Below are 16175 nucleotides of genomic sequence, written 5' to 3'. Positions count from 1 at the left end.
TTCGGTACTGAGGGTTTACTAGTACATTTGTTGTAAAATTATGAATAAAACATAAAATGGAAGTCGTCGATAAGTTTTGCTACCTTAGGTCGACCGTATCCAACAATCTCTCGCTTGATGCAGAGATTGTTGGATACGTATTGGCCAAACATCTCATTATTTTTTATGGTGTCACAAACACCTCATTACTTTTTATTATTATTAAGAGCCTGCGATGTCCCACTGCTGGGCAAGGGCCTCCCCCCGCTTTTTCCATTCCTCCCGGTTTTGTGCAGTCCTCGGCCATTCTTTTAAAAAGGAGTCCAACTCGTTCCGCCATCGCATACGTGGTCTGCCGGGTCCCCGTTTTAGCCTGGGCTGCCACTCTGTGATAATCTTGGCCCATAGCTCGTTCGGCATTCGGCAGACATGACCGGCCCAGTCCCACTTCAGCTTTGCCGCTTTCCGAACTACATTGACTATTTTTGTTTTGGAGCGCAGCGTGGTGTCCCATGTCCATGAGTTTTCGCTTAAGTTATGAGTCGAATGTAACTGGGATATATATTTTGATTGCGTAAAGCTGTGAAAATGGAATTGTGATGAAGACTGTCGAAAGCTTTAGAGTAATCGACAAATGCGATGTAAACTGGGATTTTGTATTCTTGGCATTTTTCGATAATTTGATTAAGGGCTTGTAGGTGGTCGGTGGTGGAGAGGCCTGGAGTCTAGAGATGGGTAGTGAGTAAATACTCAAGAGTAAATATCGAGTAAATACTCAGTATTTACTCAAAATACCCGTATTTACTCGTTTTTACTCAAATTGATGGGTATAAACTATTTCGCGTGCTGAAATGGAAATACAAATTAGAAATATTGGTGTATTTTGTTATCGACTACTAAGTTAAGTAATCAAATTTATATTAATTTTATTTTAAAGACGTGCTCTCCATACATGTAACTATTTTTCACAAAAATAAAATTCAGAAATTACCAGTGTGTTATACATCATCTGATAGGTCTTTAAAAATTAGTTGAATGTTTCTAAAAAAGTTTTTTAATAATATGAACAGTTTTGGAATAAAACGATAATTAAGGCCGAAATAATGTTTATACCTTTATAACTTTCGAATTCGTTGTTGGAGAAATATCCAGAAACCGTCAAATTATTGGCCATATAATACAAAACACAAAACTAGTACTTTAAACGTCACCAGCTGAGCCATTTTTGAGTTTTCTTTAGAAAACCCTTAATAAAAGGTCGTAAGTGCCACATTAACAATCACTTCCGAACGTCATGCCGTTATCTAGAACATCAATTTCATTGAAGTCTCATACTTTTACTGTAAATACCTGCTTTCTTAAAACAAAACTGCTAACTAAACATTATCACTATTTTTTTCTCACAAAGATTACCTTTTTTCGACAAACTAAGACTCCCATAAGCTTCTAATAATATAAATCTCATTTAAACATGTCCACACAGTTAAAATAAACACGACTAAGTACTTAAATTTCATTTTTTAAATTATTTTTAGGTAACAGTTTATACTCACCCAAATGAGTAAATACGAGTATTTACTCGGTGCTTTGAGTAAATTACGGGTAAATACTCAGTATTTACTCACCCCTACCCATCTCTAGCCTGGACGGAATCCAGCCTGTTCGGGCGGCTGGTGCCGATCGAGTGTTCCCGAGATACGGTCTTCTACGATTTTAAGAAATATCTTGTACAGATGGGAGACAAGACTGATAGGACGGGAGTTTCCTATATCAGACTTGTCTTCCTTCTTATGAAGCAGAATGATGTTGGAGTGGCACATTTTTTGTGGAAAAGTTTGAGTGGTTATTATAGTAGTATTAAACAGTTTGGTGATATACGGGATCAAAGTACGTTCTCCTACTTTCAGTGCTTCGGTGGTGATTCCATCCTCGCCAGGGCTTTTCCCGTGTATTTCATTTTTTGAAGAACCATAATAAGAGCCACATATTATATACTTCTTGTTCCGTAACTGGCGGGATAGCTTTGAAGCTTTCGTCTAAATCAGGCACAGGCTGTGGGTATGTGGGAGATTCGGCGTAAAGGGTTTTGTAGAATTTGGTGACTATTGTTAGAATTTTATCCCGGTCGCCTATTATTTAGGACCAAAATTATAGTATACCAGACTGCGTTCTAAGCATACTTTCAAAAACCTGGACGACATGTGCAAGAAACCATACAGACCTCAACTAATTCTAACATTAGCAAAGTTAGTTTGGTTTACCCTCTAAGTATAACCGACGCCGAGGTCCCGATCATAGCCGATGAATACCGAACGGGACGAGTCTAACGCGTTTGAAACTATTTACATTACATTTGTACAGCATTCAATGGATATTCCATCGTTTACGTTCAAATTTTTGAAGTGATTAAATGCGTTTTAGTTTGTAATCTTTGTCCATTTTTCAGTACCGAAAAGTACCGAAGAACCGGGATTTTATAACATCAGTACCGGTACCCAAAGAGTTCAAAAATCCCGGGATTTCCCGGTACTTTTGGTACCGGGAATTCCCGGGAGCATTCCCTAGTTTGGTGCAAGATTATAGAGTCTGTATGAGTTTAGAATGAATAGATACGAATCAAAACTATTGTGAAATAAACATACACACAGACAATAAATAAAAATAAACATCTTCAAAACAATGGGACTTACCTTATCCAATATGTTTAAGATATAAAGTAATATCTTTAAAACGTTCCATTTTAAGCCTTGTCCAATAAAATAATTATCAAAAATACAGGCTAATCTATATAGATTACATTTCACCGCTTTGACATAAATGGTCTTTTATCAAATTATCAACGATAAATACCGAACATCATTATCAATGTTTCATAAAATTAACTGAATAAATTTAAGACGAATAATATACATATTTTATTTATTATTATTTTTTTCATTTGGCTAGTTTGTGGTCAAGAGTAAGTCCATTTCATAATAATAAAATGAAGTCCCGTTTGCAACAATTTTATATATGTGTAAAAATCGTGAAAGTTGAAATAAGTTTTACTACAGTAAACATTGATATTACACAGAATTGTTTTGCTTAAAGAAAATAAGAAAAAAACACTTGAAGCATAAAATCATGAAGTTAAATACGATCTTTATAATGATAAATACAAATATATTAAGAATAACAAATTAATAAAAGTTAAAAATATATCCATTGAAAAACATGTTAAAGGAGCATTCCATGAAATAGGCTACTGGTGTCCCGTACAAAGACGAATTTTCTGAAAATTGGCTGGTGAAAGAGGATCCTTATCTAAGGCATTGTGCAGAATTATGTACAGACAAATTATCAATTGCTTTAAACGCCGAAATAGAAAAATCGCAACGTACGAAATACCAAGCGAAATACAATGCATAGAATGTTCCTAAACTATAATTATGAGCATGAACATGTAAATGATTCTAAAGTTGTCGATGTTTTATCTTCCTCTTAATTTACAAGATATAACAAAACTCCTAGAATCTACTCCTAGAAGCAAACGATCCTGAAATGATAGAAGCAGAATTGAAGTAGCCCAAAGCTCGACCTTCCCTTATTAAGGCGAGTACCGAATCCCAAATTTCTTCATTGTTGGGTAATATTTGCTCAGCGGGCAGAAGATGACCATATTCACCAAGGTCTCGAAGTTCATAGGTGTACGAGAGAGGTATACGTAGTTTTTCTTTTACCCAGTCTGTACTAGCTCCCGTTGCTTCATCTAAAAAAAAAACCGTTACCGTTATTGGCTATTTCAGAAGTTCAAAAAAGTCAAGTGACTGACCGCAACTTCCATTAGCTATAAAAAAATTAATCTTGGCGACTTTTTGTCTTAAATCTATCCTTGGGTCCTAAAGCCTCCTAGAGATAAAACAATTTTAGCATTGTACGCAGAAACCTTTCATTAACTGTGTTTACATGTTTATAGCGTTTTTTAAAGATTTATGTGACTAGCATTTAATAGACAATAAAATACGACTATATGAAAATTACTTACAAACTACTTCAGCCACATTGCCAGCCACATATTGCGTTCCGTATCGCACTGTCAAAGAGCTTATAGCTCTGCGGGCGATTTTCACCTGTAATAAAAAAAGAACACAAATTATAAATTAACCATAAAAAAGGGACTTTGTAAACATACATAAGGTCTTGCCTATATTCCCAAACGTAAGGGCAGAGTACATGAAACCGCTCAAGCTTCAGTGCCACTCTTGGCAACTAAGGAGTTGAAAAAAAATACTGAAGTGATATAGAAGTGACAGGGTGCCAGCCTATCGCTGACGCCACAATTTAACCCATATCCCACAGATTACTTCTACGACGCCGACACCCACAAAAGTACAAAAATAAGGAGTTGGTAAGTGAGCTACGAAATCGCATGGACAAATTATGAATGAATTTCGTTGATAAATTCGCCATGCACTTTTTCAGCTCACTGTACATTAATCACTTGTTGTCTACTTATAATTTTATAATCTTAATCAGTGTGACTAGCACGTTTTTTAATACGTAGGTAAGTTATCGCGATAGCGTAAAAATGTTGCGGAAAAATTATATGTATATTTTATTGCAGTAGGTAAAAATTTGGCCCTCTGGTCACTTTCTCCATAAAATTGTAATTTTTCATGATATCTGTATAATACAAAAGGTAAAATTAAAAGAACGACTTCCTACATTAGAGGTACAGGTGTTTTGTAACGCGCTTATTTTTGAAGGCGGTTTTATTTTTTGTTAAAAAGTTTTTACGGAAACGTTCGTATTTGTTATGCTAGTTCAGACTGTATCAGTAGTCAGTAAGTTTTGTACTGAGACTGACTAAAATAGCATGACACGTACTACGTTTCCGTAAAAATACGAAGGAAAATATTTTCGCACTAGAACCTAACTAATGATGTAAGTTCGTTTCAAAAATCAACTTACGAGGATCAGTATGAATTAATAATTACCGAATCTTCATAATTGTCCAACCGGTCAGTAGTATTTCCGTAAGGAACCATAAGCATTTGCCCCGCAGAATGGAAGCTGATATACATTTCCATATTTTCTGCAACGCTTTCTATATAGGCGGCTAAAGAACTTGCTTCGGGTTCGGAAAACGGACCGGTACCAGCATAGATGTCGCTAGAAGGATCATTGCTGGAACCTTTAACTGTAAAGACAAACATTTTTCATTCTAATTATTTCACCAGTCAATTAACTCTTTCTGCAAAGTTCTGCAGGATAGTTTAGATCAAAATAAGTATAGGCACTATAGACCTCGCAAATCAGAGAGATAATTATAAGGTTTAGTTTTCGACTGTAATATTGACACATCCTTTTTATCATTTATTTTTATTGGAATCGTAACATATAATGATTACTTAATGTTAATTCTGCTTACATTTGCGGTACTATTTTTCATTTATTTAACACAAAAGTTACTTACGCATCCAATTGCTGTCCCAATTTCTGTTTAAATCAATTCCAAATTCAGTTCCAACGGGACGCCTGTTTTTACGCCACAGTCTGAACTAAAATAGAAACCAAAACATAAAAAAAAAATCTTCGCTATAATAATAAAAAAAATGCAATATGTTATTTAACACATAGGTATAGAAACTTACGTCTGTCCATGTCCAAACATAACCATCAGGGTTTGTGCAGGGAAATATGTACCAATCGAAATCTCTAGCAGCAGCTTGCGCTTCCGGATCTTCACTATACAAGAGCTGAGTAATAATGTAGTTTACTGTTGCGTCAGCTATCCATTCTCTAGCATGTATACCTCCTTCAATAAATATGGACTTTCTACCGCTACCGTGAGAAATTTTAACTCCTTTAATTTCTCTTCGTTCATATGACTCTCCTCCTTTTATTATTGTAACTATATCACTGTTGTCAGCAGCTATGTCATCAAGCCAAGAGTATATGTCCTCCAAAGGATAGTACGCGTCCCATGTCATAGATTGCACATTGCGTTGAATATATTTGCCGTGTTTTTCGTTGTCAATTACCCTACAAACAGAAACATCTTAAATTGAGTTGAATTGAGAAAAAAAAGTTGAATCATCTTTTCACTGATCAAACAATCATGTGATACAAAAGGTTGGCTAATCGCGTTTGACCCTGAATTTTATTTTTAATATATACTCTCATCTCTGTGTGACCATTATTTTCCGTGCGTTACCTATATCTTCTCACTGGTCAATAAGTCCTATGTAATATTATGTTTTAGGGGATCATGCTTAAATTACTTACGTTTGTATATTTTCAATAGTAACTTCAGCATCAATACTATTTGCTTTTAATATATCATCAAACGTTTTTCTGTATCCAGGTGATGTTACTACGCTGACCATTTCATTGACAATTACTGGATCTTCGAAGAAATCTAACTGAGGGTTAGATAGCATGGAATTTAGTATTTCTAGTTCTTCAGCGGTGCTCGGGGTTACCCTGTATAGGGCGTAATTTGTGAAATTGAACTTTTCACTATTTGCATAGCTGCTTAATAAAAGCAAGGTGGCTAGTAGTTTTAACATATTGTCCTGAAAAAAAAAAGTAAAATAAGCAATTGTAGGTACTTACATACGGTTAGGGAACTACTCTGTTTTTTTTTTGTTGGAATAGCGTATCACAGTGCACAGACATAATATATTTTTCGCAACCAAATGTTTGGTGTATTTAAAACGGCTGTGAAATAGGGTGACGAATGACAATTATACACACTGGTCACAACAATTTTGTTAATTTTTATTACTTTTTCAAATAAAATCAAACATTTAAAAGGGACATTAAAATGGGATTTAACTGAAAACCTACAATCATAATATCAAATGAAATTAAACTATAAAAATTATAAACTTCAGGTTTTGGTTAATTTTACCATGTTTTGTTTTGATTTATACAAATAGATTATGCTTAGTTATAAGAGACTTGCACAAAAATATTACAAATTAATTTATTTGTAACGAAAAAATATTAATTTCTAAGGCCACTTACTTGTTTTCAATATGTCTATGAACTAAATAATGGCTTTGATAGTATATCTTTTAAACCTTATGTGATAAACCTATTATCGAAATGTAGTCTAATCTTTATGGATATGGTTTAAAGCTATTTATTGTTTTTAGGATTCCGTAGTCAACTAGGAACCCTTATAGTTTCGCCATGTCTGTCTGTCCGTCCGTTCGTCCGTCCGTCCGCGGATAATCTCAGTAACCGTTAGCACTAGAAAGCTGAAATTTGGTACTAATATGTATATCAATCACGCCGACAAAGTGGTAAAATAAAAAGTGGAAAAAAATGTTTTGTTAGGGTACCCCCCCTACATGTAAAGTGGGGACTGATTTTTTTTTTCATTCCTACCCCAACGTGTGATATATTGTTGGATAGGAATTTAAAAATAAATAAGGGTTTACTAAAATCGTTTTTTGATAAATTTAATATTTTCGGAAATAATCGCTCTTAAAGGAAAAAAAGTGTGTGTCCCCCCTCTAACTTTTGAACCATTTGTTTAAAAAATAATATGATAAAAATCACAAAAGTAGAACTTCGGAACTTGAGCCCCTACACTGAGCGTGGCCCGACACGCTCTTGGCCGATTTTTTTTTTTATTAGCACCAAAATATCGTCGACCGAGTGTGCTGATAGGTGACCCAGGACTCTATCTCTGACTTGCTTTGGCTGGCGTTAGGGATATAATTAACGATCGGGTTGAAATGAAAAAAAAATCTAAGAGGCGAGTTGGCGCTGTGTAGTAGAATTTTTATCCTATAGACAGGTATTTCATTCACCATTTTCATCCAACAGCCTAGTTCGTTTTAGATTCCATGAACTCTCAAAGAATCTTTGCACCCTGGCGGGTGCTGCTTCTGCGTGTGTCCCATGACTCATACATTCCTTATGGGTTTCCTATAATCTGCATATCTAAAACTTTTCAGAACAGTTTCAGAGATTAGGGGCGGAATATTTATTGAAACTTTATTGCACAATGAATAACGGATTACGCCCTTAACTACCAGTTGACTAGGGCAAGACACAAATTCTTGAATTTGTTGGATTTGCCATTATAATATTTAATAATTGTAACATTTTAAGGTACGTTTCTCTCAAACATTTAAATTTATGGCAATAATGTCGGTAGACAAAGAAATCGGGTCGGTTGGCAAGTTTACCTGGACTGGTTATAAAAGGGACTGCTCGTCGGCGAGCAGTCACTTTTAGTTCTACCAGCGCCACGAACAGAGATAAGTACCTTAATCTGATTATATAATAATAATAATTGTCTGAATTAATTTATGAAATTATTTGAAGTACCTTAATCTGATTATTTAATAAATACCTGAATTTATTTTCAATGAAAATTGTCTGAATTAATTTATGAAATGGATTAATGAAAATGTAATTAAAAAGTTAATGTTTTAGTGTTTTGTTATAAACAACTCTACAACGCTGTTTATGTCTGATTATTTAATAATAATTACCCGTATTTAACTATGAAAATTAATTAATGAAAACTACCTGAATAAATTGATGAAACTGACTAATGAAATTGTAATTAAAAATAAGCATATTTTACTATTTCATTATACGTAACTTAATAGTAACCATGTTTATGATTTAGTATTTGATGTGTTTCTAAAGAGTAAATATATAATTGGTGTCATTGCTTTATAACCAACGCAGTTTTATTATGTCCCATATTTGCTAATTGAATTACATATTTAAATTTATCCCAAAAACAAATTTAATTAGGATCGCTTAAATGGAGAATTGCCCGATTGTAATACAAATAAATGTTTACAATTATTTTATCATATTAGTCACTTCAGGTCATATGACATTTGGGTAAAGCTAATTTGTTCTTTGGAGGTTAGTTATTTCGTCATATTAGTAGTCACTACAGGTCATATGACATTTGAGTAAAGCTAATTTGTTCCTTGGAAGTTAGTTACCTTTCTTGAAGTAAAAACGTTGATTATTATTTTGGACAAAAGGCTGCATATTATACACCTTTAACATACTCGGTCGCATAATTGAATTGATATGATCTCTCATACAAGCATAAAATAAAAACGTTTCATTATATAACCAAAATGCTAAATTCAGAAGTGGAGATACGTTTTACCTAGCCATCTTTCAACACTGTGAATTATTTCAGAGATAACGGATTGAAATCTGCTGATCAACTTTCATACCACCATTCGAAGTGCAGTTTCTTCGGGCTGCCGATACCACAACATTGTGCTTCCTACATTTGGTCCTACTGACAGCGATGATGGGGCTGCACGGCCGACGCATGGTGCACCGATTTCGGGACCTTCTGAAAACCTGAATGGACTGGCGTTGTTATGATCATTAAAGTCGGTAAGGCCCTGAGGGCTCTGCATTATCATGTAAAAAATCTTGCTTTAAAGAAATATTTTTGTACCCACTGTGTTTTAAACTGATTTTGTTTACTTATTACGGAACTGCAGTTAATCGAGCTAGTTATTGAAAGAGCTAGTGTTATGATTATGACATCTTGAATAAATAAATTACCTCGTATTAGATCATGTTGTTTAAAAGAAAAACAGTTAAATCCTGAAGAAAGGGTATAAAAGTCAGAACTGAACAATACAGGTTTAGAACAATACTGGTTTAGTTTCTTCCTTTGGGAATAAATTATATTTTGTTAATGACATAATTCGGTAAACAAGTTCTTGTTGTAAAGATTGTATTATGACACTACTGATCCGGAGTGATCCTATAACTGCGAAACAATATTTCGATTTTCGTATTGGTATAGGGTCTAAATCTCTGTATTGACCAACGTTTATTTTATTTTCCAAAAAATATTTTTAGCTATTTCTCTTGAGAAACACTAATTTGAAAATCACTAATATTTTTTTTTTGTTTATGTATTTAGCAAAGTGGCAATTTTCACTTAATAAGTAAAAATTTGATGACTCAAGATCGATGTTTTCAAGCAAATATGTACATTTCAAAAATCGCTTTCATTTTTTTTTAATACTCGCTTTTCAATTGTCCAATATTTGTTTTCGCTTACATTTTATAAAGATTTTTCTCCACATTGGTTTATTTAAATACAATAGTTTAGTTACATACTTACCTACATCATAAAAAAAATAGACTCAAAACTTACTGCTAAAAATGCTGTGCTTATTTTAACCTGTTCCTGCCCACCATGTAGGTACAGTTCGAGGCATTGAAATTTAAACCAAATTATTTAATAAATATGGTAGACTTTCTTTACCTATCTAGTTAATAAAAAAAAATAGATTCAAAACTTGCTACTATAAATGCTGTGCTTATTCTAAGAAACGCTTAAACGTTTGTATCCCGCACTAACGTATTTCAAAATTATTTCACAAATTGCGGAGCAATAAAATCTACTGTTAGTACCCAACAGTATTGTTACACACACATCCCTATTAGTTTGAACTCAATTAACATTGAAACTTTTTCCAAGTTGCTGTTACCTCGGACAAATTACTGATCTGATCTATTAATTATCATTGCGAGTATGTTTACAATTTTGTTTTCTCTTTTCGTTGAGAAGTAACGATTAAGGACGTGTCTGAAATTTTAATTCTACTTCCACGTTTGTGTGTCTGTTATCGCATATCTTAGGCTCAAAAACGAATAAAGTTTTATTTATTTATTTAAACTTGCCATTTTCTATCAGTCAACCATTGGGCAAAACAGAGATAGTTTGGTGGACGCCATTATAAAGCCAGTATGAGATTTTAATGATTAAATACAAGTTGATTCTATTATAAAATAAACATATATATAGATACAATAAATGAACTTACATACATATTATTTAACATATACGTAGATAAATAAATGGACCTAGTGCAAATAAAGGCTTACGCAACTTGCTTTATAAAGAGAGTTTACTCTGTGCTTGCCTGGTTTTCGAGTTTGGGTAGATTAATATCTACAAAGAATTTTTATTGATTTCCGTTAATATTAGGGGACGGTTCTTTAGGTAAATTACAATTAATTTCTGTAAGAAAATATTGTCTTTTCTCTTACTGTTATCGAGTTATTCGGGTACGTATCACAATGTCTAAAGTTAAAAAACCTAACGTTAAATGACCTACGTTCAAAATACCTAAAATCAAAATACATAATGGTGTTTCGACCGAAATTCAAAATACCTAAAGTTTAAAAAGGTGCACATTATAATGTTTAAAATAAAAAAACTAACGTTAAATGACCTACGTTCAAAATACCTAAAATTAAAAAAACAAACGTTAAATGACCTACGTTCAAAATACCTAAAATCGAAATACCTAATGATTAAATCCGAAAAGCAAAAATGTCTAATAAATGGGGCTTAAATAACCGGTTTACCCTTGAATCGTCGACAGACAATTAATCGAATATTATTTCAAACACAACGTTTCAAATAATTTCATTTCATCGACAGTTCATATCGTAGAATGATCGATACAAGTCAAATTAAACCGTGGACTTTTACTTCGTAGATAACTTATTCCGAGTATACTTTATATCGTGGTATATACTCTGAAAGCCGTTCTTTTCTGTGTGATCGCAGTTCTAACCTAATTTTAGATTTAAACCAATCGGGTTCCCTCTATTTGGCATACCTTTAATTGTCCGAAACGATTTTCGCATAACAGACTTCGCATAATCGATTATCGACGAATGTTAATTTGGCAGAAAACTTATTTGACATAATATAAAATAATACTAATATTACTTTTTACGAAAATGAGTTCGAATAATACTTTTTACGCTGATTCTTTTTTATGAATAACATTGATTTGCAAAATTGTATTTGGAATATTTCTTAAAATCAGAATAACCACTCATACTAAATGCAGTCAGGAGAGTCGGTTAGGTTAGGTTAGAACTGCGACCTCAAGAAATACAATATTTTGTTAAGAATGCACGAATGTCGGTTAGGTTAGGTTAGGTTAGAACTGCAACATCAATATAGTAGTATTAGCTATGATAAAAATTCTGCGTGATAAATTTCGACTAAACAATGTTATGCATAAAAACCACACCTTTATGCACAACATTATATTCGAACAAACAAAAATATGCCTAGATAAATTATGCGTAACTATACTATGCTTAAAATTAATACTTCAATATACCCTCTTTTACGCTCGCGGAACCTACCCTACTACTTCGGTAATTTGACCGGTTAATCATTTTAGGTATTTTGACCATAGGGTATTTCAAATGTTAATGTATAAAATTTAGGTTACATAGTTTTTGGTATTTCAAACATTAGGTATTTAGTCCAATAGGTATTTTAAATTTCGGTAATTCGTGCGTAGGTGAAACTTGCTTAGGTATTTAAAATCATTAGGTATTATGATTTTAGGTATTTTGAACGTAGGTCATTTAACGTTAGGTTTTTTAATTTTAGATATTGTGATACGTACCCAGTTATTCAGGGAATGAATTTAGTGGCTCAGTAAGCATAGTAATAAAGGCTGCCTTTGTAATTCCTTATCATTATTTATTGTTACATGTGTCGTCATTTACTTGAGACTGACTTTACTGTTTCTACGGGTCTCTCACATGATTGACAAATTTATAATGTATGAAAGGCTTTTTCTAATTTAATAAGTGATTTGCCGGGTGGTTCCTGATAGGGATCCTGGCGACTGTCAAATTTAACAAAAAAACACTGTGTTTTCATATTAGCGGGTTCGTATAAGTAATAAAATTAATTTGGTCTCCCAACAAGAAAGTCATTATTAAAAAAAGGAAAGCAAAAAAAAATAAGATTAATAAATTAAATTATGAACAATAATACAAATCTCACAGAACAAGATTCTGCAAAAAAAAAAAGGGTCACTAGGTAGGTACTTATTCATCTTTCATGCTGAGTAGAGTACCTACAGAAAATTGTGTGAATAGATTCAAATAAATAAGATTCTTTGGGAAAAGGGACCATTTTCAAAATATAACTGTATAAATAAGTGGGCGATTCTATATGCTTCTTTTCCTGATTATTCGTCACGTTTATGCTTTACTTCTCAAGATTGCTCATTACATAGTTAATATGTGATACTGTAATGCTTAATAAATATATTAGGTATACTATTTACTGAAAACCGTTGCTGATAAAGCGATATTTACCATGTAATAAGCTACGAATAAAGGAACATGAGTTTTCAGTTTGTACGGCATTTGCATCTTACATGACATGCCCTTCATAAAATATTATGTCGTTAGGTCAGACTGGCCGAGCTGTTTGGAAGATATAATAATATTCACACTTGTTGATTGATCGTTAAGTAATCAGAAATAAATATATAGCTCGATTAATTGAAGTCCTATGATACTGTATCTTTTTACAGTACAATACAAAGATAAAAACATTTTGTGATAAAACTTGATGAAAGATATACCTATCGATGATGCTATATCTGTAAAGAAAATGTAAAATGGTATACAAAATGGTAAATGGCCATATAAGTGCTGATTATCTTAAAGCATTCCGCAAAAAAAAACTGGCTATATTTATTGTGTACTTGCTATACTATTACATCAATTTAAGATTACAATAAATAACTGAAAAAAGGTAGCTTTTTTTGCCGATTGCTTTAAGTCCGGATTAGCCGTGTTGGATATGTATACGGATATGGATACATATGTAATAAAATGTGTAATATATATTATAATACTATGTATAATTGACAACGTTTCAAAATTTTCAGTGTCCCTAAATCGGAAACCATTTCGAGATATATTAATATAATCCGTATTTTTTTTCTCCGTATTTTTAGTATAAAAAAATCTTAAAAAATAGTTATGGGGAAGTGATGTCAATAGCTGATTTAAAGCTGTCACTATTACAAAAAATCTTCCAGTTGGGAAGTCACTTGAGTTTGACAGTGACACTTGACAGTCAAACATACCGGACTGTTTAAGCTGACTGTTAAAACTTTTTTTTTTTGGAAATAATTTTGTCGTTTTCTTAGGTGTATGAAACAACACATGTGACATCATAAAGCTGTCTTCTTACGCTCTTTCTGCTCGAAGTAGTAATAAGGGATTTTCTCATTAAAATAGCAGTTTTTGGAAAAATAAAAAAAAAACGTGTATCTTTTAGAATTGAGTTCTTTCAAACCAAACAATAAAAAGTACATACATACATACATACAATCACGCCTGTATCCCATGAAGGGGTAGGCAGAGCACATGAAACTACTCAAGTTTCAGTGTCACTCTTGGCAAATAAGGGATTGAAAGAAAACGAAACTGTGACATTGCAGTGACAGGTTGCCAGCCTAAAGTAATACTTAAAAATATGAAATGTTGTCAATTGTATATATACTGCTGGTCGGTTATGTGTCTGATGATTGCTTGACGTCATGGTGCAGCAGGTGACGGAGCTTTCATGCCAGGGCACATAGCTACAAAAATACTGTTGGTCGGTTGTGTGTCTGATGATTGCTCGACGTCATGTCGCAACAGGTGACGGAGCTTTCATGCCAGGGCCCACAGCTACAAAAATACTGTTGGTCGGTTGTGTGTCTGATGATTGCTCGACGTCATGTCGCAACAGGTGACGGAGCTTTCATGCCAGGGCCCACAGCTACAAAAATACTGTTGGTCGGTTGTGTGTCTGATGATTGCTCGACGTCATGTCGCAACAGGTGACGGAGCTTTCATGCCAGGGCCCACAGCTATAAAAAAAATGCTGGTCGGTCACAAGTCTGATGTTTGCCTGGCTTCACGGGCAGCAGGTGATGGGGCTTACATGTCAAGGCTTGTGGCTACTTACTATAAGAGTTAGATTAACACGTTCGCTGCGGCAAGCCAAAACCTTAACCCAAAATCTAGTGCGTTACGAGGCCCAATCCGCCCCGTAATAGTTTACACCGTAGTGCGTTACGGGTATAAAAGTGCCCCGTACGCCTAAGTCTGTTAAAAGTGCTGTAAGTTCCTGAAATATTAGATTTTCCAATATTTTTTTCGACTAACTGTAAGAGTATGAAATTTCCTACGTCTCATTATCCCCGCACGTGGATACGATAAAAACTCACAAAATTATATAGGAAAGAAAATACGGGGTTATTTTATCCCCGTATCGCACTAAAATTGAAAAAATACGGGGCTTAGTACACCCCGTAACGCATGTAATATATTAAGGTCGATAAATTAGTAGTGATGGGAAATAAAAATATCGATGTATATGCTGTATTAATAAAAAAAAACACATCAAAAATATGATACTTCGCACTCTTGTATTTTTGTGAAAGTAGTTAATATAATTAAGTAACAAAGATAGATAAAATAAGATAAACCAACACCGTTTTTACATATTAAAAACATATATTTAATTACCTGCCTGTAATTAGATGTCAATTTGTGGTGATTTTGACGTATATTGTGTGGGATAACCTTTGTTTTTGGAATATAGTAGTTCTAACGTGTGGTTCGAGCGCTTCATTTTTAATTTGCCGATAACAAGTATTTCAGTAAGCACTGCACTAGCGATAATGTGCCCACAACCCCGTACGGGCCAGCAAATCCTTTTACGGGGTTCACGGAGACCCGTATCGCACTAGAAGGTAATTTTTGTCCCCTGGTCGGTACGGGGTTCCTGAGACCCCGTATATAATTAATATATCAATAAATAATACTTTTGAACAGAAATCCAAATGTATATTTGTCATTTTCGTAGTTGTAAAAATGATCAAAATACAGCTTCCGCACCAGCGGAGTGAACACGATTTTTCTCACCCGCACTGAGTGATGACAGTGTACGGGGTTCAAAAACCCCCGTAACGCAGTGAACGTGTTAAGATATGTAACTATGTAAACTTTTGTACTTCGAGATCGAAGTACTTGTCAGTATGGCCGTGTTGGATTTGCCATTATAATATTTAATAATTGTAACATTTTAAGGTACGTTTCTCTCAAACATTTAAATTTATGGCAATAATGTCGGTAGACAAAGAAACCGGGTCGGTTGGCAAGTTTACCTGGACTGGTTATAAAAGGGACTGCTCGTCGGCGAGCAGTCACTTTTAGTTCTACCAGCGCCACGAACAGAGATAAGTACCTTAATCTGATTATATAATAATAATAATTGTCTGAATTAATTTATGAGATTATTTGAAGTACCTTAATCTGATTATTTAATAAATACCTGAATTAATTTATGAATTTATTCAATG

The 16175-nt window shown here is 33.7% G+C and overlaps 1 protein-coding gene across 1 annotated transcript in view; it reads right to left on the bottom strand.

The window, feature by feature from the left end:
* Positions 1–2968: 2968 nt before the first annotated feature.
* Positions 2969–16175, bottom strand: part of LOC125232751 (zinc carboxypeptidase-like) — a 35262-nt gene continuing 22055 nt past the window's right edge. The window contains exons 2-7 of the mRNA XM_048138517.1: positions 6247–6536; positions 5613–6003; positions 5435–5519; positions 4956–5158; positions 4004–4088; positions 2969–3727 (exon numbers count right to left, since the gene is read on the bottom strand). Coding sequence (XP_047994474.1) covers positions 3486–3727; positions 4004–4088; positions 4956–5158; positions 5435–5519; positions 5613–6003; positions 6247–6536 — 1296 coding nt within the window. The 3' untranslated portion in view covers positions 2969–3485. The remainder of the gene's footprint in view (positions 3728–4003; positions 4089–4955; positions 5159–5434; positions 5520–5612; positions 6004–6246; positions 6537–16175) is intronic.

This window comes from Leguminivora glycinivorella, chromosome 13, assembly GCF_023078275.1.
Source record: "Leguminivora glycinivorella isolate SPB_JAAS2020 chromosome 13, LegGlyc_1.1, whole genome shotgun sequence".
In the NCBI taxonomy this organism is placed as follows: Eukaryota; Metazoa; Arthropoda; class Insecta; order Lepidoptera; family Tortricidae; genus Leguminivora; species Leguminivora glycinivorella.
Note: the sequence above shows the minus strand (reverse complement) of the source record. Positions and strands in the feature narration are given on the sequence as shown.